At 45.2% G+C, this 25,226-nt stretch overlaps 1 protein-coding gene across 1 annotated transcript in view; it reads right to left on the minus strand.

The window, feature by feature from the left end:
* Positions 1 to 25,226, minus strand: part of USP22 (ubiquitin specific peptidase 22) — a 42,971-nt gene that overhangs the window by 15,752 nt on the left and 1,993 nt on the right. Inside the window, exons 2-3 of the mRNA XM_045984319.1 lie at positions 7,242 to 7,374; positions 1,262 to 1,375 (exon numbers count right to left, since the gene is read on the minus strand). Of these exons, the coding sequence (XP_045840275.1) occupies positions 1,262 to 1,375; positions 7,242 to 7,374 (247 nt within the window). The remainder of the gene's footprint in view (positions 1 to 1,261; positions 1,376 to 7,241; positions 7,375 to 25,226) is intronic.

The following is a 25,226-nucleotide window of genomic DNA, read 5'->3' on the forward strand; positions in this document are numbered from 1 at the left end:
GAGAAAACGCACTTGCCGAAACACAGTTTGAAAACACCTCGTGATGAACAGCTGTACCCATAAACGATCTGCACCACAGACAATGGTGTGGATGCTAATGGTCACAACTCATCCTAATATGTACAACTGTTCCATGTGACTTAACGTTTCTGCAACATTCAATGAACTTGAAAAGACATTCTATCTCACTGACACATGGAGTTATAGAATGATTTTAGAAGAGTTGTTTTATTCTGGGTCATGCATTTCTGAGCTCCTGTAAGTGAAATGTCCTTCCCAGAGAAATAATATATTGACTTAGTTGCAATGTTACTAAATTTTTGAGAGAGAGAAGAACAGTAAGTTGGTTAAAGAGACTGTTCTCCAGAAGAGAGCTGTTAAACAACTGTGATCACGGATAGCACCTGTTCCTATTGTTCCATTCTCAAAAAATGGAGCTGTTTAAAAGCAGAGCAACTAAGGACAAAAACTGTGAAGCAGAGCCCGGGTTTCTATGTTCTCTCTGTGAACAGCAGAAGTTCTGTTCATGGAGAGATGCTCACTGGTCAAGTGGGGTCAACTGTACCTCTCACTACTGGAACCCTCTTACTGTTCCAGCATCTGCTGGAAATGAAAACTAGAAAACCATCAAGGAAACAATAAGAAATGAACAATAGGGAAAACAGCCACGTATTTCTGTGTGTCTCCCCGACTATGCATCTGATGAAGAAAGCACGTGAGCACATGGGAGGACAAGGAAGGGAAACCAGAGAGCCCCACGCTGGTACCAGAGCAACCGTTAGAAAACACACACTGGTCTCTGCCCCGGTTCCTGGCACAGAGCTCCTCAAACCCTTAGAATTTCCTAAGTGATAAGAGCACTAGGAGCATCTTTATTCCAATGAGATGACTCCTGGGTAGGGGGAGAGGGGGCGCTCCTGGAGAGGGACTGGTTGCCAGAGACTATGCCAAGAGAGGCTTGGCATTTCCAGCCCCCACCCCCCACCCTCTGGCCCCTGCAGAGGGAGCCTGAGCTCCTGTCTGGTCAGTCACTTCACCTGCTTCTCCCGGATCCTTGGGTGGTGCCTACAAGAGGAAGTGAGCAGGTGGCGGGGGGGGTTCTTTCCAGCAAAGCAAGACCCAACCTGCAAAAACCCCCCAAAGCTGTCCTATCTCCCTACCCTGACCTTCTCCCTAGATGTTGACCTTTCTCCTAATAAGCTCTGCCCTTGATAGGCATCTAGGAGACAAAGCAGATGCGTAAATCTAGGCACAACCAAACCTTGCAGTTTCCAAGCTCTGCGCTGCTCCTCTTTGGCGATGATTTCCATGTCCTTGTCATATATGTAGTCATGGCACAGAAAGCAGTAGATGCCACCATACATCAGCTCTATGGCTGGAGAGAGAAGCGGGGGAGAGAGATCACACTGAATTAAGAACTTGAAGGTAATGCTTAAGGTCACAAATGAAACATCTGAGTGTTTTGGACATTTTACTGTTTCCACCACGTCCCCACTCTCTCATTTCAGATCTTTACCCTAAGCAGGCGAGGGATGTGGTATTTTCTCTGGGAGCTTGGGACTTCCGGAGGCTGAGGGATCGGACTGCAAATAGAAGGCACCACACCCATATTTTACAAAGGATCGCAAGTTATCAGGACCCCCGGCCTAGTCTCTGAAAGCAAGGGAAGGGGCACCTGGGTGGCTTAGCCAGGTAAGTATCTGCCTTGAGCTCAGCATCCCTCCCACACCATCTCCCACTTCTGTTCGTGCTATGTAATGGGAAAAAAAAAAAGGGAAACTTTTCATTGAGTATGATCAGCTCATAAGGATTCTTAGCCACCTGAAATGCATAACTGTTTTACTACACCTACAATTCCTGATGTGATTACAAAAACTAATGGAACATCTACTTCCTACTCTTACTAAGGACAGTGGTAAATATCCTCTACCCAGATAATCTTCACTTCTTGACCCACACAGGTGACTCCCCCACCTCTGAGTGGGTCTTATGATGCATTTTCTCAACTGCATCATCTATAAAAACTGGCTTTTAGTTACTTCATTATAAAGTAAGATAAAGTCCTTTAATGTAAGCACCCGGAAGAATGGTGTCTCAATTCAAGAAATAAAAATTTTTTCTGGCCTGGATTCGCTGCGCAGTGGCAGGTGTCTGAGAGGCAGTGGAGCGGGAAGAGCACAGATTTAGGGTACCGGGATGGATCCCACCTGTGACCAATTACTCCACTTCCCTGCGCCTCAGCTTCCCTTCTGGTACGTGGCAATGGTCACAGCACTAACAGCTCAGAGGTTCGTGTGGTGCTTTTCTGATGTTACAGCACGCCTAGTGCACGGTCTTCACAATCACCGCCCGTGCCGTACTCCGAGTCTTCAGCTGCCAGGACACACTCAGTCACTCTGTGATGGATCTTCAAAGTCCTCTAAAGCAGCCGTGTTAAAGCTCAAGATTCCCACACCCACCCCTCGCCTCTCACCCCAAACCGACAAAATTCCTACAGATTCCTTTAAAGTCTCCATCAAAGCTGTCACAGGGAGCGCGGCTGCGCCTGGGCCCTGTAGGCCTTGCAGGGGAGAGCTCCCGGCATGGGGCAGCAGAGCCCGAGGCAGCCTACACTGAGGACGCCAGCTATTTTCAGGAAAGCAGATGCATTCGCTGACTCATACGCCAAGCGAGCGCACAGCACAGCGGGCTCTGTACTCCGCGGGGAGTCTGCTCCAGATTCTCTCTCCTTTCCTCTCCACCTGCCCCTTCCCTGCCTCTCTCAAGTCAGTCAGTCAGTCTCAAAAAAACAAAAGAAAAGAAAAAAAAAAGCCAGGCATACAGCCATACGGCCAACAGCACAACTACCAGCCTGGGGGAGGCATGTAACCATTTACTGTGTGTTCAAGTCCCCCTAAATAAGCTCCTCTTCAAGGCACCTTTCCACACCCAACGCGTCGCTGCTCACTGTGTGAGCCTAATGGAGCCAACCGGGCACCAAGACCACTCAGTGGGGGGGAGACCAACCTCCTCCACCAACAGTGGTGGGATGACCAGACACCCACCAACAGAAGCGGGAAACTCAATCCTTACCTGCCCATCATACAAACACGGACTCAGGATGGGTTAGCAACCTCAATAAAGCGCTAGAAGTAAAAACTACTAGAAGAAAACCCAGCGGGGTTAAGTCTTCATGATCTCAGATTCGGCAAGAACTCAGACGTGACACCAAAAACATGAGAACTAAAGAAAAAAAAAGTGATAAATTGGGCCTCATCAAAAGTGGACTTTGTGCCTCAAAGGACATTATTAATAAAGTGAAAAAACACCCCACAGAATGGGAAGAAATATCTGCAAAGCATGTATCTGCTAAGAGTTCAGTATCCGGGAGAGAACGATATCTATCTCCAAGAGGTGTGTGTGAGGGTGTGTGAAGAGACAGACAGATTTCCAAAATAAAAATATATATACATACATATTTACCTCAAAGTACAACAAAAGCCCAACCCAATTAAAAACATGACTAGATGACTTGAATAGATGTTTCTCCAAAGAAGGTACGCAAAGGACCAAGCAGCACATGGAAAAAACATTTAACATCCCCGGTCATTGAGAAAACGCCTGTCAGAGCCACAATAAGATACCACTTCACACCCATCATCGTGGCCAGAGTTACTCTAAAAAAAGGTAAGTGAGTGTTGGCTAGCGTGTGGAGAAACTGGAACCTTCATACAAGGCTGATGGGAACAGAAAACAGAAAAAACCCTGCGGCCACTGTGGGAAAGTCTGGCAGCCTCACAAAACACTCAACAGACTTACCATATGACCCTGCTGTTTCACTCCTAGGAACAGACCTAAAAGAAGTGCAAACATCTGTCCACACAGAAACTCGTACATGAGCGTTTGTGCGGCATTACTGGGAAAAGCTGAAAGGTGGGAACCCCCTGAATGTCCATTAATGGAAAAAGATGAACAGAATACGGAAGATCCACGCGGTGAGTGATTACTCAAACACACCAAGGAACGAGTTCCTGATGCCCATCGCAGCACGGACACACCCTGAAAACATGCTAAGAAAACGAAGCTAGACACAAAGGATCACCTACTGCACCATTCCTTTTATAAAATACTCAGAATAGGCAAATCCAGAGAGACGAAAGGCAGACTGGCGATTTCCGGCAGTGGGGTGGGGGGGAGAATTCATTCCTGGAGGCGGGGTGTTCTCTAAGATGGAAAGCAGAGAGACGGCGGCTGCACAATGTGGTGGGTGAACAAATGCTGCCGAGCCGCTCCCTTTAAACAGCTGGACTGGGGGCGCCTGGGTGGCTCAGTGGGTTAAAGCCTCTGCCTTCGGCTCAGGTCATGATCCCAGGGTCCTGGGATCGAGCCCCGCATCGGGCTCTCTGCTCAGCGGGAAGCCTGTTTCCTCCTCTCTCTCTCTCTCTCTGCCTGCTTGTGATCTCTGTCAAATAAATAAATAAAATCTTTAAAAAAAAACAAAAAACAGCTGGACTGTACGCTATGTGAATCCCACCTCAAAATAAAATGTAAAAGCAACACCTACAAGCAAGGTAGTTCCTTTGGAAAATTATTTCATAGTCAAGATGGGGGTACGCTGGCCTCCTTGGGAATGCCCGAAGCCGTGGCCGACACAGGCATCACGCCTGCAGGCCCCACGTGAGGGCCTTCTCCCTGCATCACAGGGTGACCTAAGGAATGGAGGGCAGACACTACCTGGTGCTAAGTGGGCTGAAATCCCGCCCCCACCAGCACGTGCTCTTCTGGGGGCAACTACAGTAACTCTTCTAAGACACATGGAACAAGGCTAAAGGCATTACTTTTGTACCTTTGTGGCTCATGGTGGCAAAATCTAAGTACCGTGTAACTTGCCATAAAAAGAAACTAGAGAAACTGAGAAACTAGAAGGTATGAAATCCAACAGCTCCAAGCTGGTCACCCGCACTCCCGCAGCAGGCCCCACAGTCTGCTGGAATTCCAGCACCCGGCTGAGGACACGGACCAGTCCAGGAAGGACACCAGCCTATCGGAGGGACTATGCCGAATGAGTGGAAGCTCTCTTGTCTGAAGTGTGGATCTATCATGTCAAATTAAGGCAACTTTATACGGCAGGATAGACAAAGAAGTCGAACCTTCTATCAGACTGCCATCAGACCCTCCTCGTCCCATGCCTTACTCATCCGTCCCTCTGCAAGACCTTTGACAATGACTTTACTGCTACTAACACTGTTGTTGTTTTTTTTTTAAAGATTTTATTTATTTATTTGACAGAGAGAGATCACAAGTAGGCAGAGAGGCAGGCAGAGAGAGAGGGGAAAGCAGGCTCCCTGCCAAGCAGAGAGCCTGATGCGGGACTCGATCCCAGCATGACCTGAGCCGTAGGCAGCGGCTTAACCCACTGAGCCACCCAGGCGCCCCTGACACTGTTCTTAAGTGCATCATACACAACATTCAGAGAAGACTCTGTTTAGGCCTCTTATGCTACTCCAACTAAAAACCAGACGCCTGCTGAGAATTTTCCCAATGATCCATTTCCAGTCCCAACACTGTACTACTGAATGTCCCCTGGGAGGGGGAAGAACCTGACCACAAGGAAATCAAGGTTCCTCACAGCACTGCTCAGTTACTCTGCCCTTGGACATCCGACAAAATACTCTGTATAAAATGACACCCAAAATGTCAACAGCCTAGACGTTGCCCAGGAGATGACGGGCAGGAGCGGCAGTGAGATGCACAGAGTGGAGGGCGGGCTGGTGCTCCCACAAGTCAAAAAGACAGAGACCAGAGGATGAGGTGGGAGTCGGGCTGCCCCAGGTCACTTCCTCACTTCAGCTTCCCTCTCCTGTGCCCGCTGCCCTCCTCCCCACCCGGACAGAAAACTAGTTTCTACCTTGGTTAAACACACAGATACAGAGTCTTTAATAAATTCATGGACTTAATACAGCAAAGAACTGGACCTTTCTCCCATTTCAAGGTTTTGTTTCTGAAAGCAAACTTTCTAAAACTTACTCATCCTAGAAAAGTAGAGGCAGGGTTTATCAATCAGGAGGATGAAATGAATAAATTTCTGAAGTGACTTTTATAGATGACTCCAGGTAACAGTAAGATTCTTCAGATAGCTTCTCTAAGTGCAAATGTATTTGCAATCGTCTGTAACCCTTTCTTTACCCACATGAAATCACATCCCAGGCATAACAGCAGCGTGGCCCGAACGGGTCTAGTGAGAGAATCAGACATGGCAGGAAAAGTCTTCATCTGTATTGTAAAAGCACGTAGGTATATTCAGTAAATACTGGACAACTTTAACACCAGGGTCTTTTCCATTGGGTTAGCCAGTTAAGAGATCACTGGCGACTCGTTCTTCCGTGGGACATAATTCATGAGAGCAATACTGGCACCATCAGCTCATCGTAACTCGAGCCCCTCATTCCAAGCAGCCTTCTTACCAGTGCTTTCTGTGAGTTCTCGTGACAAGTGGGGCTGTCCCGGAGGGAGGACTCCGTTAGTACATTCCGTCTGTACTATTTAAAAAGGCCAGAAAAGAGCTTTAACTGGAGTTGCTGAGCCCCCATGAAGTTTCTCTGGCCTGGACCTTTCAGAAGTGATTTTCTTAAGGACAGTCTAAGAACCTCACCATCACTTAAAACATGATTCTGAAGGAGAGAAACATTTAAGGAGCACAGAAATAAAGCCAGGGACAAAACTTTGATTTATGTAACTTCTAAAATGTGAGACAGTTGGAACTTGTAAGTATAAGAAACGTAAGTTTATCTTGACACCACCCTACTGTTAGCCTTTCCACGGCTCTGGGTTATCAAGAACAGTGAGAATCCATTACAGAAAGCAATAAAAGCCACTCGGCCGGGTTGTCGTCCATGCCGACATCAATAACCAAACACTACATCCAAGATCTTTCTTTGCAAATTTTCGGCTCATCAAGTACCTAACCATGCTTTTCAGAGGGAAGGATGGCTCTGAGGCTGCGTTAAAGAAAGAGCCGGAACAGTGAGCCTTCATAGTTTATCATTTCAAGTTACACAGAATACGAACTTCAACTCTGATGCCTGAAAGCAAGCTAGTAGGTCCATCGGCCCTGGGAGTCCCACGTGTTTCAGCGGCCCTGACTTTCACCGGGACTTCACAGCGGCCCCTGGGAAGAGGGCTGCCGTGAGCCCCAGGGCAGGGATCAGAAGGGCTGGTGGGGGCTGCTCCGCAGGGACATGCGTAGGGGGAGAGGGGCTCACCCAGGTTGTGCCGCTTGGACTTGGCATGTTCGTGGATGTGTTTCTTTGTGAAGCAGCCGAAGAAGACACAGTGCAGGCAGGAGTGAAGCCGGTTCAGGTGGACGCCACAAACGTGACAGACGCATGACTTCGCCTGAAATTGAGAGCAGAGAATTAGAAACCAGGAGCCCTTAAAGAGAAAGTGGCCAAGCAAAGTGATCAGTAACGGACACGGCAACGGGAGGAAGCGAAATCACGGTATCCTCAGCCTCACTCAACAAGAGGTCACCTTGGTAATGCTTTCAAAGGCTCTGAAGGGTACTCCAGATCATTTAACTCAAAACTACCAGTTTTGAGAAAGCTCAGCCCACAGCCTCTACTACCAAACCCAGCAGGCTGCTCAGAGGTTTGCCACATGAAGCTTTAGGAGTCTCCGCCTGAGCCCCAACGGGGAGCCACCAACCCTCTTGGCTCCTGTCCTCGTTTCAGGCCAGCAACTGCCAGCCTTGCCACCCCTGCGGTGGACATCACTGTACGTTTGCTATTCCAGCTCCCACCACCAAAGCTAATTCAGCAGCCATCCACCAACCAGTAGAGAGGACATGAGTCAAAGTGATACAGAATAACAAGAAAAAGAAACTCTGTTGCCAAAAGTTAGACCGCAAAACCTAAACTTGTAATCTCAGCCAATGTGAGCAGTGGTAATTCTCACACACCCAAACCACCCCAAAACACCACTGTTTCCTGCACAATATGACCTTGACACTGTAGTAGTAACTCCAAACTCCCTGCAGGCATCAAAGTGAATTTCTGGCCTCTGAGAGGACACCCTGGTGTCGGATTTTCCTCTGTGATGGGGGGGCAGGGAGCTGGGCCAGGAGCAAAAAAACTGGGTACCGGGAAGGGGAAGGTGAAGACAGAGCACGCTGCCGACACACACACTCCACACTACCCGCTGAAGGCACCAGACACCGGGGCCAGAGGTTGAAAGCGACCACATCTGAAAGATGCCACACCCAGTCAAGGCTCACGGCTGCCCGCTGGGGATGGTTCTGGGCTCTTCCGACATCTGAAGAAAGTTACTAGTATATATGTTTGACCACTGAGAGAGAGAGAGAGAGAGAGAGAGAGAGAGAGTGTGTGTGTTTGTGTGTGTGTGTGTGTGTGTGTGTGTGTGTGTGTTGACACATACAGTTAGAATGTGGACAAGGACATGCCTAACCCCAGGCGGCCCCTCAGCCTGGAGGCAGCCCCAAGCTTCCCACCGCACACACAAGATCAAGTCATGTGCCAAGCCCCGAGGTGACAGGCTGTGCAATCACCTCGAATGGGGTGCATGGAGGGAGGAGAGGCTCTGGGGACCGGGCTCAAACCATATTTACCTAAAACATGAATCACTGTTCTCACCTAGCTGGTAACTGCCTGCAGGGAAGCCACGTGCAGAAACTGGGGGAAGCAGAGCAAGCACACATCAGCTGGGCAGGGATGGCACCTCAACGAGCACAGAGCCCTGTGGCCAAAGTCAGAAGACAAACTAGACGAGCTCCTCTCCCTGGCCCATCCCAACCTCGTGCACTCTCTCAAATAAATAAATCCTCAAGACCAAAACAAAAAAAATGAATAAAATGCCATATTAGTAGAAATAGTAGTTATATCATTAGATATCTAGAAGAATCTATTGATTCTTCTAATGATAAGTCAAAGAAATTAGGTAACCATAATTGCTTTTAGGAATATAGGGGACATTTTAAAATTACACATAGTTATAGTTGATGTAAGCAAATGATACTTTCAGGCATCATGGAAAATTTTCTCTTTAGCTATAAATACTGTAAGCAAGAGATTCCTGGAGATTTTGTTATAACCATGAGTGAGAATCCATTTACTATTCACTACAATTACAGACACAAAAGAATGGGAAAGATTAAGAGGTGTCCTTTATTTTTATCACTCAGGATATTTTTTAAATTATTTTTAAAGATTTTATTTATTTATATTCCAGAGAGAAAGAGAGAACATGCACAAGCAGGGGGAGCAGCAGGCGGAGGGAGAGGCAGGCTCCCTGCAGAGCAAACAGCCCCATGCGGACTCCGTCCCAGGATGCTAGGATCATGACCCCAGCCAAAGGCAGACACTAACCAACTAAGCCACCTGGGCATCCTATCACTCAGGATATTTTAAAAAAAACTGATATTTAAAATTCCTCCAAGGGGCACCTGGGTGGCTCAGTGGGTTAAGCCTCTGCCTTGGGCTCAGGTCATAGTCTCAGGGTCCTGGGATCAAGCCCCACGACTGGCTCTCTGCTCAGCGGGGAGCCGGCTTCTCCCTCTCTCTCTGCCTGCCTCTCTGCCTGCTTGTGATCTGTCAAATAAATAAATAAAAAATCTTAAAAAAAAATTCCTCCATGCACTTAAAACAGTAAATACAATTCTATTTATATAACAAAAAAAATTCCAGAGTACCATTACCTTAAAAAAATACAAGTTTATTGGATAATTACATAACTAACACAATTTTGCCTTAAAACACAAAAAAAACTTAAAAAAAATTTTTTTTTAAAGATTTATTTTTTTGACAGATAGAGATTACAAGTAGGCAGAGAGGCAGGCAGAGAGAGAGAGAGGAGGAAGCAGGCTCCCAGCCAAGCAGAGAGCCCGATGCGGGGCTTGATCCCAGGACCCTGGGATCATGACCTGAGCCGAATGCAGAGGCTTTAACCCGCTGAGCCACCCAGGCGCCCCTTAAAAAAATTTTTTTGAGAGAGAGAGAGGAAGGGGTAGGGGCAGAGGTAGAGAATCCTCAAGCAGACTCAAGCTCATGCTCCTGAGCATGGAGCCCGACGTGGTCCTCAATCTCACAACAAGAGCTGAAATCAAGATCTGGACACTCAGTCAATGGAGCCACCCAGGCGCCCCAAAACCCAGATCAAGTTTTTTAAAAAGATAAAAATTAAGCCCTGAACTTTCCATGTAAAAATATATCACCTGTTCTTGTGCAGAATTTCATAAAAGAGACCTGCCTGAGGCAAAAGATCCTCCAGAACTCACCTGCACAAACACTGCAGCAATTGTAAGGAGGCAGAGAGCTCCAACTGAAAACACAGAAATTGATCATGTCCCGATGTTACCGCGTCAGGGGAAGAAAGCCTCAAATACAAATAAATGCACACACATACACTTCAGTTAGGTATTTTTCATTTAAATAAATCCCATGGTCAGGGCACCTGGTTGGCTCAGTCGGTTAAGCATCTGACTCGAGATCTTGGGTCAGTTCGTGATCTCTCATGAGATTGACCCCGTCTTGGGCTCTGCACTGGGTGTGGAATCTGCCGGGGATTCTCTCTCTCCCTCTCCCCCTGCATGTGTGTACATGTGCGCACACTCTCTCTCAAATAAATAAATTAATTTTTAAAATAAATAAATAAAGCCCATGCTCGATACTCATGTTAACACATCAGATTTTACTAACTGGAGCTCCCCTGGCACACTCACCATGGATATAGGTCATGAATCTATTATCCATAAACACCAATGATCTGCCACATACCCTAGCCATGAACAATTAATTCTTAACTAATTCGTGCTTCCTAAACAAGAGTGAACATAAATGGACACCTCTTATAAGCCACTCAGTCCAACACGAAGAGAGACACGTGAGGAACAATGGGAGCCCGCTTAAGGGATTCCCACTAGACAATTCTGGTACAATTTGAGAATAAAAATGAATAGTAACAAAAACAGATTACATACAAATAAAAAAGAATTCTGAAGTCCATTCTGATGCAAATACTACACAAACACACAGTGTCTTAATGGTCTTCTTCCCTGGAGAACTGCATCTAATCAATGTAGTAGGAAAGACAAAAATACAAATGCAAAATCTTCATTTTCTTAACACCATAATAACGGATTCAGGCAATGAACACCAGCTGCTAAAACCACAGAGAGAAAAGTACTGGGTCATTCACAGTAGTTAAAAGGGAGAAGAAAAAGCCCAATTTCCATAATGGATGAATGAATATACAAATATACTATATCCACACAATGGAGTATTACTCAGCCATAAAAAAGGAATGAACTTCTGAAACCGCTACAACACAGATGAACCTTGAGAACATAAAGCTAGTGAAAGCAGCTGACACTGAAAGTCATGTAGTGATTCCATTCACATGATATATGAAGAACATTAGTTCTTCGTAGAGACAGAACAGAAATCAGAGGCTGCTGCCAAGGACTGGAGAGAGAGACAGAGTGGGGAGCAGATAGAAGTGACCTGGGGGCATCTGGCTGGCTCAGTCGGAGGACCATGACACTCTTGATCTCACAGCTGTGAGTTCAAGCCCCATGCTGGATGCTGAGATCAGTTAAAAATAAAATCTTAAAAAAAAAAAAAAAAGTGATCTGAAACTTGGCAGATGTGGGGTGATGATCGTTCAACATCATGAACACAGTGACTTGTTCATTTTATTTATTTTTGAATTGTTCATTTCAAAGCTAATTTTTACGTGAATTTCACCTCATTAAAAAATACATTAAATTTCTTATATGCATGTGTACATGTGTGTATGTGTCTACATATATCTGTATGTCTGTACAATGGAGCAGAGGATATTTAGTTTCGAAGTATCATCCCAGAGGCTACTTTTGTTGATTAAAAGAGAAAAGGTTACCTTTAGAGCAGAGAACTCTGGCCAACAAGCACCACCTCATCCAAACCTTAATGTCCCCCAGAGAAACTGACATACATGAGAGAAGTGCGTATACTGAGGACACCAGAAGACACACAAAGGAGTTTCATAACTGTTAATACCCAAACCTGAAAATAAAAACATTCGGCAGAAGCAATAAGAATAAACTGTGGTATAGACAGTGAGTGGAATGACAGGACTAGTGAAGGAACTCACAGTAGGACGAATCCCAGAAATGAACACAGAGGAAGCCGGCCACAGAGAAGCACGTACTGCAGGTTTCGGTCATATGACGTACTGAGGCAGGCAGGCAAAGGTCACCGGCTGGTTATGGAAGGCTGGATGGGGGCAACGGCAGGAAAGGGCTTGCCAGGGACATCATGGGGAGTGCTGGGTGCAGTCCACAAGGACAGGAGTGTGTTCACTTTACAAAAACTCACCAGAAGTGTGCCTTAACAGGAGGGATAAAAAGCCATTCACACAAAATGGCAAACACACTGATAACAGATACGGTTTGCGGTCATACTGAGAGACGTAAACCAAATGCTGTGCAATTTAAAAGGAGAACCACCACACCTGATTGAGGAGGACTAGAGAACTCTGAGCAGTCTGTGCACAACTTCTCAAATTCCACGGAATTCTATAGGATAAATGTTTCTTAACAAGGGGTATGACTTCAGTTCAGCTGGAGAAGAGAACTAACTCCACGTGGGAAGACCTGCTCTTCCGAAGAACAAGAAGGAAAGCGTGTTAAGGACGGACCTCACTTCCTCCTCTGGGAGATCAGGTTCAACACCTCTAAAGAACACCGAGGAAGCTCTTCTGGAGGCGGCTGAGCGCGGGCCACTGAAGGGCTGCTACTGAGCTGACGGATGCAACAGCTGTGAGACCAATTCTCCAACAGTCATCGAGAAGCCGGCCAACCAACCAGACACTAACCACGAAGACCTGGAATCTGTCTGAATCTGTCTCTGATGCGGACTTTTGTCATTTGTATCAGCACAGTCCATTACAGGTAGAAGTCACGCAGGCAACCAGGAAACTGGGTTTTTTATTCTACTGCTACTGCAAAGTATTACAAACAATACACGTGGCTAGTGCCTGGAGTGCGGGACAGCAGAGCTCCAGATCCTACAACAAGCTAATCACTGACTCACGTGAGTTCATAAGATCTGTGTCCTAAGTTCATTGACCCCGAAGGTGGAGCACAGAACCCAGAGCGGCTGGACATAACCCTGGATGCCCTGAGAAGCAGCAGATGCGGTACCCACGTTTGCAGGTCTGACCGAATCTCAGGATGATAAAATAAAGGCAAGTGCTTAGTCCTGCCAAGTACGAGTGAAAATAATTAGGTAGATGTCCATTATTTCCTCATAGCCAGCTCCCAGTGAATTCTTTAAAGATCTTGCATTCAGCTGTGGCCCACTCAACACCGGTTCAAGGGCACAGGAGCGGCTCACTTCCAGCTTCCACCACCTCGCTGTGAGATACGAACAAGTTACATGATTCTCCCCACCTCTATGTGGTGACTTTTCCACCTCACACAGGCTACCACCATGGTTGAATGATCCCATGCTTTTTAGTGTACTGAGGACAGTGCCTGTATGTGTTAGGGATTAGCAGTGGGCTCACGGTGGCTCCCCAAAAGGTATGTCCCCGCCTTAATCTCCAGAACCTGAGAATGTTACCTTAGGTGGGAAATTCTGCATATATAATTAAGTTAAGGGTGCTGAGATGAGATTACACTTGATTATGAAGATGGGCCCTAAATGCCAGCCCGAGTGTCCTTGGGAAGGTCACAAAGACCTTAGGCAAAGGAATGAAGGCCAGGTGAAGGAGGCAGACATTGGAAGGTGGGGGACTGGAGCTGGTACAGGCCAGAATTGATACTCCCTTAAAATAAATCTGGACAGCGTGGTCCTGCCAACGCCAGGGGCTTTTGTGGGCTTTTGGCCTCCAGTACTTGTTCGAAACCCGCCCAGTTTGCCGTCACTTGTTAAAGCAGCTGCAGGAAAGAATACTGAGTTCAGGTTAGCTAGTAGGACTCTAACCTGCTCCTCCTGACACTGAAAAGGTTAGGACACCCTTGCATCACACACTACTGGTCTAAGTGGGCCAGGGAGAGGCATGGGGTGCCAGGGTTCCTCCCTCAGCTCATCCTGTTGGGGAGGCGGCACTGGCCACTGCCCTGGATGGGGAGAGGCAGAGGAATTTAGAGGCTGGCGGGGGTTCCAGGAAATTCTACCCGGAGTCTACTGCTCCTGGAGCCCTTGCAAGGATTTCTGTATTAAATCCCTTTCTCCCGTAAATTAATTCAAGTAGATTGAGTAGCCTGCATGGAAATCCTGAAACACAGCTCGGATTTTACTGACAGGAAAAGCAGACAGGGGTCAATAATTTGACAGTTCTGTTTGCATCCATGTGGATAAAGCTAGAGAGGATTATGCTAAATGAAATAAGTCAATCAAAAAAAGACAAATACCCTATGATTTTACTCCTATGTGGAATTTAAGAAACAAAACAAATGAACAAGGCAGGGGGAGAGGCAAACCAAGAAACAGACAAGTACAGAGAACAAACCAGGAGTTACCAGAGGAACAGGGGTGGGGGGATAGGGATTAAGGGGGCACTTGTGATAAGCATGGGAGTTGTATGGAAGGACTGCCTCACTGTATTATAGATCTGAAATTAGTATTATGGTATATGTTAACTAGATTTTTTTTTTAAAGATTTTATTTATTTATCTGACAGACTGAGATCACAAGTAGGCAGAGAGGCAGGCAGAGAGAGAGAGGAGGAAGCAGGCTCCATGCTGAGCAGTGAGCCCGATGCGGGGCTCGATCCCAGGACCCTGGGATCATGACCTGAGCGAAAGGCAGAGGCTTTAACCCACTGAGCCACCCATGCGCCCCATGTTAACTGGATTTTAAATAAAAACTTCAAAAATGGGGTGCCTGAGTGGCTCAGTGGGTTAAGCCTCTGCCTTCCGCTTGGGTCATGGTCCCGGGGTCCTGGGATCCAGCCCCATATAGGGCTCCCTGCTTGACAGAGAGCCTGCTTCTCCCTCTCTCTCTGCCTGCTGGTCTGCCTACTTGTGCTCTCTCTTCCTGTCAAACAAATAAAATCTTTAAAAAAAAAAAAAGAAAAAGAAAAAGAAAACAGTTCTGAGCTTACATAGTATAAGAAATGCACAGAAAGTCCATTCATTCAGCCCTAATACTATTTCCCTGGATACCCTAATCTCTATGATCTTCCTTCTCATACCCTCCTCCCCACCCCGAGGATGGGGCGGGGGCAGACAGGGCCTATGAAGTCGGGGATGACCCAGTTGTACGGTGAATTTTGAGCTCAGCTTAAAGAAAGCGACAACCACAACACAGCACCTTGCGAGCTAATGCACGACCTCCCACCACCACTAGTCTATTAACATCTGACAACTGTAAGGAGGTAAGTTTAATTGTTTCTTATTCTCTTCAATGACTTTTTCAAGGGCTCAAAATACTCATCTACCATCACAGACTCTGGTATAAGCAAAGGGACAGGAATAAGTATTCCATTTTCCACATGAACTGAGGCACTAAAAGGCAAAGACTTAAATGAAACAATCTCCTCAAATGTCCCAACCTCAGAAAGCCACACTCGGGTCTCTGAACCTCTGCTCAGATACATCCATTCACTCCACTCCCTCAGGTACAAAAGGGACAGTGAGACAACTGCGAAGGAAGAAATACAGTTTGGTTTTCCTTCCAAGTTCCAAGAACAAAGGTCTTAAAACCCTTGGAATTTAAGTGGCCTTATTGATAAATGTGTCTTTTGTTATTCAAACAAGTCCCTTCCAACCCTGCTGAAATTTATGTTAATGAGCTGATTTCTGAAAAGCTTCTGGAGAGCCTCCAGATGGGGTCAGGGTGCCAGGGAATTGACCAGGCCATTCGAGAGCTGGAACTCTCAGCCCCACTCTCAACCTCTACCAGCCACCAATTATTTAATTGATCATGCCTCTGTAACAGTCAATCAGTGTCTGCTTAATCGATCAGAACTATGTAATGAAGCCTTCGTAACAATGCTAAAGGACAGGGCTCAGAGGGCTTCTGGGTTGGTTAATGCATCCATGTGATGTGGGAAAGAAACAAAGGCAGAAGAAAAATTATTAAATTTCCCTCCTACTACACATTCCACTGACCAAATCCTTGGAACAGTGACACTCCTCTAGGAACTCAGGTGCCTCAATGTTAGTACTCTGCTAGGGGCAAAAGGCACTCTTGGGCCACCTGACCCCCAGGATCCTTTAAGTCTACTTTAACATATAAAAATTCCTTTGGGGCGCCTGGGTGGCTCAGTGGGTTAAGCAGCTGCCTTCAGCTCAGGTCATGATCTCAGGGTCCAGGAGTGGAGCCCCCTGTCCTGCTCCCTGCTCAGCAGGGAGTCTGCTTCTCCCTTGTCCCCTCTGACCCTCCCCTCCCCTCTGCTCATGTGTAAGTGCACACCCACGCTCCGAAAAAAATTTCCTTGGGCGTCTGGGTGGCTCAGTCAGGTGTCTACCTTTGGCTCAGGTCATGATCCCCAGGTCTTGGGATCAAGCCCTGTGTCACATGGTGTTGGGGGGGATAGAAGGGGGGGGTCCCTGCTTGGCAGGGAGTCTACTTCTCCCTCTCCCTCAGTCTCTCCTCCTGCTTGTGCTGTCTCTGTCTCTCTCAAATGAATAAATAAAATCTTTAAAAATAAATTAATTGGGGCGCCTGGGTGGCTTAGTGGGTTAAGCCACTGCCTTTGGCTCAGGTCATGATCTCAGGGTCCTGGGTTCAAGTCCCGCATCTGACTCTCTGCTCAGCAGGGAGCCTGTTTCTCTCTCTCTCTCTCTCTCTCTCTGCCTGCCTCTCTGTCTACTTGTGATCGCTCTCTGTCAAATAAATAAATGAAATCTTAAAAAATTAATTAATTAATTAATTAATTAATTTTAAAAATTCCTTTGGAAATTTCCTTTATCTCTAACCCCCAAAATATATATTGGCAATCATCCCTCAAGCATATGACCCACAGATATTACATCTGCAGGATCTCCAAGCTAAGGTTTTATTAGACGGTAATAACCTTTTCCCAACAACAGCTAGCCCCCTCAAGGTCCTACAAACCTTGCTTCCAAAATTCCTTAGAGACTTACACTGTCCCTAACCGCCACCCACCTTGAAAGTATATAATGGGCCACTCCTCATGACCCCAGTGCACTTTTTCTGTCCTGTCCCTGTGCTTTAATAAAACCACCTTTCTGTTCCAAAGACATTTCAAGGATTCTTTCTTGGCCACTGGCTTCAAACCCTAGCATCTTTCCTACCTCATATGCACTGGGAGTGTGGTGCATCCCGACTCCACTGGAACAAAGCTGCTGGGAAACTTTACCCAGGGCCCTCCCAGACCCCTTCCTATGTACCTCTTCATCTGGCTGCTCGTCTTACACTTTATAGTATCTTTTACAGTAAATTAGATAAGTGAAAGTAAATGTTTCCCTGAGTATTGTGAACCCTTTTTTTTTTTTTTTTAATTTGAGAGAGTGAGCGAGTGAGTGAGAACGAGCAGGGAGGAGGCAGGGGCAGAGCGAGAGGGAGAACCAGTCTCCCCACTGAGGAGGGAGCCCGATGCGGGACTCGATCCCAGGACCCTGAGATCATGACCCCAGCCAAAGGCAGACACTCAAACAACTGAGCCACCCAGGTGCCCCAGTTTTGTGAACCATTTTAACAAACTACCAAATCCGAGGAAGGTGTCCTAATCAGCTGCAAGCACAGGTGAGAGTCTGGACTTGAGACTGGTGTGTGAAGCAGGAGCAGTGCTCTGGATCGGAGTCCGAGTTGAGTCTAATTTGTACAACATACAACATACAACATACAGTCGCTGTCTGCGAGATTAGAGAAATTACTTGGTGATGTTGTAAAACATTCCAGAATAATTCAGTGGGAGCACAAACTGCAGACTCAAAGTAACCTCATCTCAAGGCCCAGATCTGGTGTTCCCCATCAGTGCCCTTACATAGGTTAGGAGACTTACCTGCCACACCAACTTAAAATGTTTATCGTGAGTACCAACATCAAGTGAAATTATGTGTGAAAAATGCTTTACAGAATACAAAATGCTTTGTAAATATAAAGCACTATTATCATAAATGAGAAATGAGAGACACTCAAGAGAGACTGGGGGAATCTGGATGAGTCACACTTTGGGGCAGAAGCAAGGGCAAAATCCCCATGGTACTGACTGGCTTGGGCTAGTTTTTCTTTCCCTTGGGCTATTCTCAATTCAAATTCTACATCACCTCCCAAATGTCAGTTGTAACTGTGCATAGGAAGTGATCAGATTATCCTAAACCCCCATTTTAATCTCCTTTTCCCACTTTATTCCCCAAAGTCTTTTACCAGAGCTGATAAGTAGTAATAAAAGCTACTGATTCTGTCTTAATTTCACTCTCCGCTGCAGGAATCCGTCAACATAAGGTGAGCGGCAAGAAACAAACCTCAGATATCTGTTTAAGGTAGATCATTCTAGTACCTGAAAACTGAGTTTAACTTAATCTTCTTAACTTTCACCACACAAAGGGAAACCATAATATATGCAAACCTGTAAGTAACTGGTTGGGCGGTCAGACGATGCCAGAATGCAAAGCAGGCCATGACCCAGAAATCTGACTGTATGAGAAATAAATGTATGTGATAATGCATGTATGTAGAGTGTATGAGGTAACACGCCTAGTAACATGGAAATGAGTGTCAGGTGTAAAACGAAAGGCAAAAGGAGCCACATGTAAGCCAGGTGATAACGCTGCTCCCCAAGGAGGGAAAGGGCAACAGTTCTGAAACCACTGCTGAGAGGGGAAAATTTTTCCTCTACCCTTCAAGATTCTTCCAAGGGGGCCTAAGATTTAAATCTATGTGAGACTGAGATTAACAAAAGCAAAAAAAAAAAAAAAAAATTAATTATGTGCACACGGAGACCAATACTGACATGAAGACCCAAAGCAATGACAAAAGCTGGCAGAGAGACAATAAATCTGAGTGGAACTGACAGGACAAACACTTATGTTCAGGAGCTTCAATTAATAAGGAATTAAAACACAGATTTGGGGCTGGGCCTGAAATTGGTTAAAAAGTAATAAAGGTTATATAGCTTTCTCGGTTCTAAAATCGCTATCTGTGCCAGAGCGTTCTTCCATGGGCCTTTTTTTTTTTTTAATTTTTATTTATTTATTTGACAGAGAGAAATCACAACTAGGCAGAGAGGCAGACAGAGAGAGAGGAGGAAGCAGGCTCCCCGCGGAGCAGAGAGTCCGACGTGGGGCTCGATCCCAGAAGCCTGGGATCATGACCTGAGCCGAAGGCAGAGGTTTAACCCACTGAGCCACCCGGCGCCCCTCCATGGGCCTTTTTAAAGGAACTTTTCATTCAGAATAGACAATATGCAGAAGTGTCACATCAGGCAGCGGACTACCCTTGGCCCTATACCACTATACAGGTAAGGAAATAAAAGAGGTAAGTACATGGATGGTGGGCAGTTTCAAAGAAGCTACAGATAAGCAAGAGAAGGCTAGAATGATCCACGAAGTACTGGATTAGAGTTGGAGACATCACTCTGAACTCAGGTCTAGTTTAATAAGGCCGGGGATGAACAACCACGGACATGTGTGCACATGAACACATATACACACGTTTGTTTCTTTCTGTCCCCTGAGGGCTGAGAAGCCACATCACTGGTATCAACAGGTACAGCCATGGCCCAAATCGTAAATTCTAACTCTATTCTCCAATAAAAGGAACTAGGGCCCCTTGGAAAAGTGGCAGATTCTAACACCAGGGCAGAAAATATACAATATAAGCCTAGAAACTCACAGTACCAGAAAGTAAGGAAGACCTCAAAAGTAACAATAAACCAAACAAATACTGGAAAGGGTATGTCAGAGTGACAGAGAAGACACCCGGAAGAGCTCCCATCGGCTAAAGCCGCAACAGGCTGAGCAACAAAACAGAATACTGGATTATAACCCATAGTATGAAATATCTGTAAATCCATACCAATACAAAACACTGAATAAATACTAAATGAGTAAGAAAGGACAAATATTTCCCACAGAAAAATTCCAAATAATTTCTGTAGTTAAGCTGGCCTCAAGGAGGTAGAGCATAACTGGCCACTCCTTAAGCGTGACCTGTGCAAGTGACTCTGCTCCAAAAAGCACACTACAGAAAGGAGGAGAAAAGAGTCACTTTACTGTCGAGCAGGGTGAGAGCCACGTGGTCAAGCTTACCACCTGTATTTGTAAGTCATCGACCCCATCACCCTTGACAGAGCTTGGTAAGGGCACAACACTTCTCTGGTCTTCCCAAAACCCATAACCACAGCTATGAACCATGAGGAAATCGGACAAGCCCAAACTGAAGGTCGTTCTATAAAATACCTGAGCAATATGCCTCAAAGCTTCTAAAGTCATCAAAAACAAGGAAATTGTGAGAAAATGTCACAATCCAGAGGAGCCAACCAAGACATGACAATGAAATGTAATGTGGAACCCTGAATGGGATTCTGAGAAAGAAAAAGGAGATCAGGGAAAAACTAATGGGATCTGAATGAAGTATGACTTTCAGTTAATAACAATGTATCAAGCTTTGTCATTGGTTGTGACAAAAGGTACCAAGGTAACAATAAGAGATTAACAATCAGGGAGACTGGAGGAGCGGGGATGGTCTGAATAAAATGGATGCATTGTTATCAAAGACGGACACTGTTAATATTTTATTACAGTCTTCCAGATGTTACCATTGGGGGGAACTGTGTGAAGGGTACAGGGATCTCTATGAATTATTTTTTACAACAGCACGGCAATCTATGATCATCTCAAGAGACAATTTTTTTTCCATTCTGGACTTTACCTTGGAATGACCTGTCCCCTGCTTAGTATGAATTGTATGATATCTTGCTCTAAGGATTTGAGAGATTGAAGGCATCGATAAATAAAGCAGAAGTTAACTCCTCGAGAGAACAGCATGTGAAGGAAAAAGTGTACTTTAAAAAAAAGACATACTGGGGCGCCTGGGTGGCTCAGTGGGTTAAGCCTCTGCCTTCGGCTCAGGTTATGATCTCAGGGTGCTGGGATCAAGTCCCACATCGGGCTCTCTGCTTGGCAGGGAGCCTGCTTCCCCCTCTCTCTGCCTACTTGTGATCTCTCTCTCTGTCAAATCAATTTTTAAAAATCTTAAAAAAAAAAAAAAAAAGACATATCCAAAAAATGAACTGAACTTAAAAAAAGAAAGAAAGAAAGAAAGAGAAAACAAAAAACCCAGAGTGGGCTCAGCAGCGTTCTCAACGTCACAGTTGAGTCAGTGTCAGGCTGAGTCAATGAGGACTAACCAACCTGTCTCAACGGTGAAGCCAGCAACACATGGACATCTAACGGTTCTCAGTTCACGATCTCCCAGTGTGTCCTGTAAGACACCAATGGCAGAACTGTTTTCCCCCAAGTATGATTTCTACTAAAAAGTTCAAATGAATCAAAGAGATTTATTCACATCTGAAGGGACAGATCTTGGACTCCAGAGCTAAAACAGCACTTTAAAAAGACATGACCAGGGCACACCCTGGACTAGTACATCTTTTTCTGAAACACATGGCAAAGTACCACTGACTGACTCAAGAGAAGTAGGACCATTTTCCAGCTGCAATGACTTCTGGTTCCACAGGACAACCAAACACCCGAGCCACACCTGCACAACCTGACTGTGAGCTCCTCTCATCTGAGGCAAGCATCCATTGGCTAGTGATCTGTGTTTGTCGCTTGGTAAAGATTCAAAATGAAAGGGCATTACACTTGTACTCTCTGAAACTATACCTTAAACTTTTATATTTCAGGCACCCAGGTGGCTCAGTGGGTTAAGCAACTGCCTTCAGCTCAGGTCATGAACCTGGAGTCCCAGGACTGAGGCCCACTTCAGGCTCCCTGCTGAGCAGGCGGTCAGTCCGCTTCTCCCTCTCACCTTTCCCCCTCTCATGCTCTCTCTCGCTTTCAAATAAATAAATAAACTTTTATCTTTCATACTTAGTTTTTGTACTTGTCTTCTTTTGGCCACCTCCCTCTCCATGTTTTTCCACACACAAAAAAAGTGCTTTTTAAAGGCATCTCAGGTTTGATGTTAAGTAGACAAATCACATTTCGATCCCTTGGCAAACAAAAACATACATAAAAATGACTTGCTGAAGATTATTCCTTCTTTAAACTGGTTACCAGGCTAAAGTTTACAAATTCTTAGTAAATCCTCCAAACTGAAAGCTTGAAAGAAAGGGGAAAATACACAGTACTGTTTGCAACCAATGGAATATTAACGGCACAGCTCAACAGATCTGTATGCATGGGCAGTAAGTGAAAGACGGAAACAAGATACACAGCATATATGTTTACATAAATAGAAACATGTAACTGTTTTATACGCAGATTTATAATTTTTTAAAAGATTTATTTATTTACTTCACAGAGAGAGAGGGAGAGACACCACAAGTAGGCAGAGTAGAAGGGAGAGGGAGAAGCAGCTCCCCACTGAGCAAGCAGCCTAATGCAGGGCTCGGTTCCACATGCTGGGATCCTGACCCGAGCCCAAGGCAGATGCTTAACCAACTGAGCCACCCAGGTGAACTGTAATTTTTAAAGAAATCTCGAAGACCCAGGCAGCAAACATATCTCAACAGTGGTTGTGTGGGGTCAGAAAAGACTCACTGTATACATTCTATGTGCCTATAAGGTGTTTTATTTTACACATTAAGAATATATTCATATTAGGAGCTCCGGGTGGCTCAGTCAGTTGAGCAGCTGCCTCCAGTTCAGGGGATGGAGTCCCGCATCACACTCCCTGCTCGACGGGGAGCCCGCTTCTCCCTCTGCCTGCCACTCTGCCTGCTTGTGCGCTCTCGCTCTCTGACAAATAAATAAAATCTTTAAGAAAAAAGTTCATATTGTCACCTCTAATTTTTTTTTTAAATACACAGATTCATTCATTCATTTTACTCTTCCTCAGTAAGACTGACTGACAAGCATCTAGACTTATTTACACATTCCTTTATGTGTTCAGGCTCTAATTACCCTATATGTAAGAATTACCACTTGGCATCTACAAATACTCTAAATTTTAAGGCAGATATTTATTATCTGGCTGTGCGACACCTACTATTTGCCTTTTGACAATTATCATGTCCATTCCTCAAGACAGAAACCCAGGGTTCAGAGCGGACTCTGGGATGAAGAGAGAATGAGAGTTCCAAACAAACAGGCAATCATTCCACTTTCCTCCAAAGGGTACCTAATTCCACATTTAAACTGTGGTGCAAAGACCACAAAGGTCAAACAACAAAATGTTAGAGTAAGGAAGGTATGACTACTGGATTTTAGAGCCCTCTGGCCTCTCACTTACTATTTCCCAGGTTAAGTTTCCTTCTTTCTAGCTCCTTTCTCAAAGTATTTCCCTAAGAATTTCTAACCGAAAGTTTGCTTTAGGCCCCAAATTTTGTGCCTCAGAAAGAAACCTTCAAAGGCAGTTTACTGTCCTCCAGATTACTGACCAAACTAAACCAAAATCTGCAATGATCCAAAATTACAGGAGGTTTGACAACTCTTCTTCATTTGTGTCAAAGTTTATCTGGAGAAGTACTTACCACAGCTACAAAAAGGACTGTGTGGCTTTTTTTTTTTTTTTCTATATTTGTCAGAGAGAGAGAGAGAGCGCGCAGAGCGCACACAATAGCAGGGGGAGGGGCAGGCAGAGGGAGAGGCAGGCTCCCCGCTGAGCAAGGAGCCCCATGTGGAACTGGATCCCAGGACGCTGGGATCATGACCTGAGCCAAAGGCAGACGCTTAACTGACTGAGCCACCCACAAGAGGGCTGTACTTTGAGAACAAGCTGCTGCAAAATTTTAGAGTCACAGAAATAGTTCAAAAAAGAGAGAAATGATTATTTAAAAAATATTTCCTGTCCTCTCAAGTATCTCCATGTTCACAATACAATGTAGACTTTGTTATGTCATAATAACGGATAGCACTGTAAAACCTTGATGTTTTGTCAGTTTCTTTTTCACACACAAACCCTAAAATGATACGGTATTTGCTATATTCAACACATGCGAGAAAAGCAGGGTCCACTGTGGCAGCACTGAGTCCTAAATCATGGGAACATAGGAACATTTTCACATTCAGTAGTACCCAAGTCTTACTGCAATTCAAGGCTAAACTGGACAGAAAGTTACCAAATCTGATCATGTTCTTCTTACTCTGTGCCTTCCAAAAGAAGAAAAGCTGGATACAAAAACCATAACCCATTTCTACTTAGAGAAAGCTCTCCTGTTGTCCAAGGCTTCATTCCTATGGTTACATTGTTGCTGAGACTTCAACCTCAAAAGGCACCTTTATTTACGGAGATTACAACTTAAATTGAAATATTTTTATAGGAGACTTCATATTGTTAAAACCAAAATACACTAAGCCTACAGCTCTACTGCGAATCCTACATGCTGTGAAACGTGTATTGTTCGTTGTTGAACATCAGGGTTAAACCGTTTGTCAAACCAGCTCTTCCTTGGCTGGGCCACTAGAGAGTGCTAGACATACGGTTACACAGGACCAAGCGATACAAAAATTACCCCCGGTCGGAGCAGAGAAGACAAAGGGCATTAGGATTCCAGGCTGGTATACGACTAGAAGGTTTTGCAACACTGACAGATCTGAAGTCTGAAGTATTTATCACCACCTCTTGTCTGTCAACAGCTCAAGTTCCTACAAGTGAATAACGGATGTGCTTCAACAGCTTCCAAACTAAGTAACTGAGATTAAAGGATTAATCCAAGACATTATTGCAAACAAAAAAGTGATTCCTTCCTTTAGGAACAAAGACAACTTAATAATGGGTTAAACTTGACTCAGCTTTGTTAAAAATTTACAAGGGAAAGAGAGGGGAGAGAGAAGAAAAAAGCAAGGGATTCCTAAAGTTAGGAATCCAATGTGGCGAGGACTCTTAAACGCACCATATAAACCTAAACCAATACACTAAAGACATAGAGCAGTAACAAGATTATCGCTGGAAGACCACCGGCTTCAGCCAGGGTATTTTTTTAGGACCACACAATTCCATTAGCAAGAATCTCCCTCTGATTTTAACAGAAATCATCTCTGATTTTAGTCCATTCTAAGAGGTTCTAATTCTAATGCTTCCCAACACCATCCCTAATAAAAAGAAAGAAAACTGGTTGCTCAATCCCTACAATCTCAGTGGATGTTAGTTTAAAAGAAAAAAAAAAGGTTA

The sequence above is a fragment of the Meles meles genome, chromosome 18 (assembly GCF_922984935.1).
Source record: "Meles meles chromosome 18, mMelMel3.1 paternal haplotype, whole genome shotgun sequence".
NCBI classification, from domain to species: Eukaryota; Metazoa; Chordata; class Mammalia; order Carnivora; family Mustelidae; genus Meles; species Meles meles.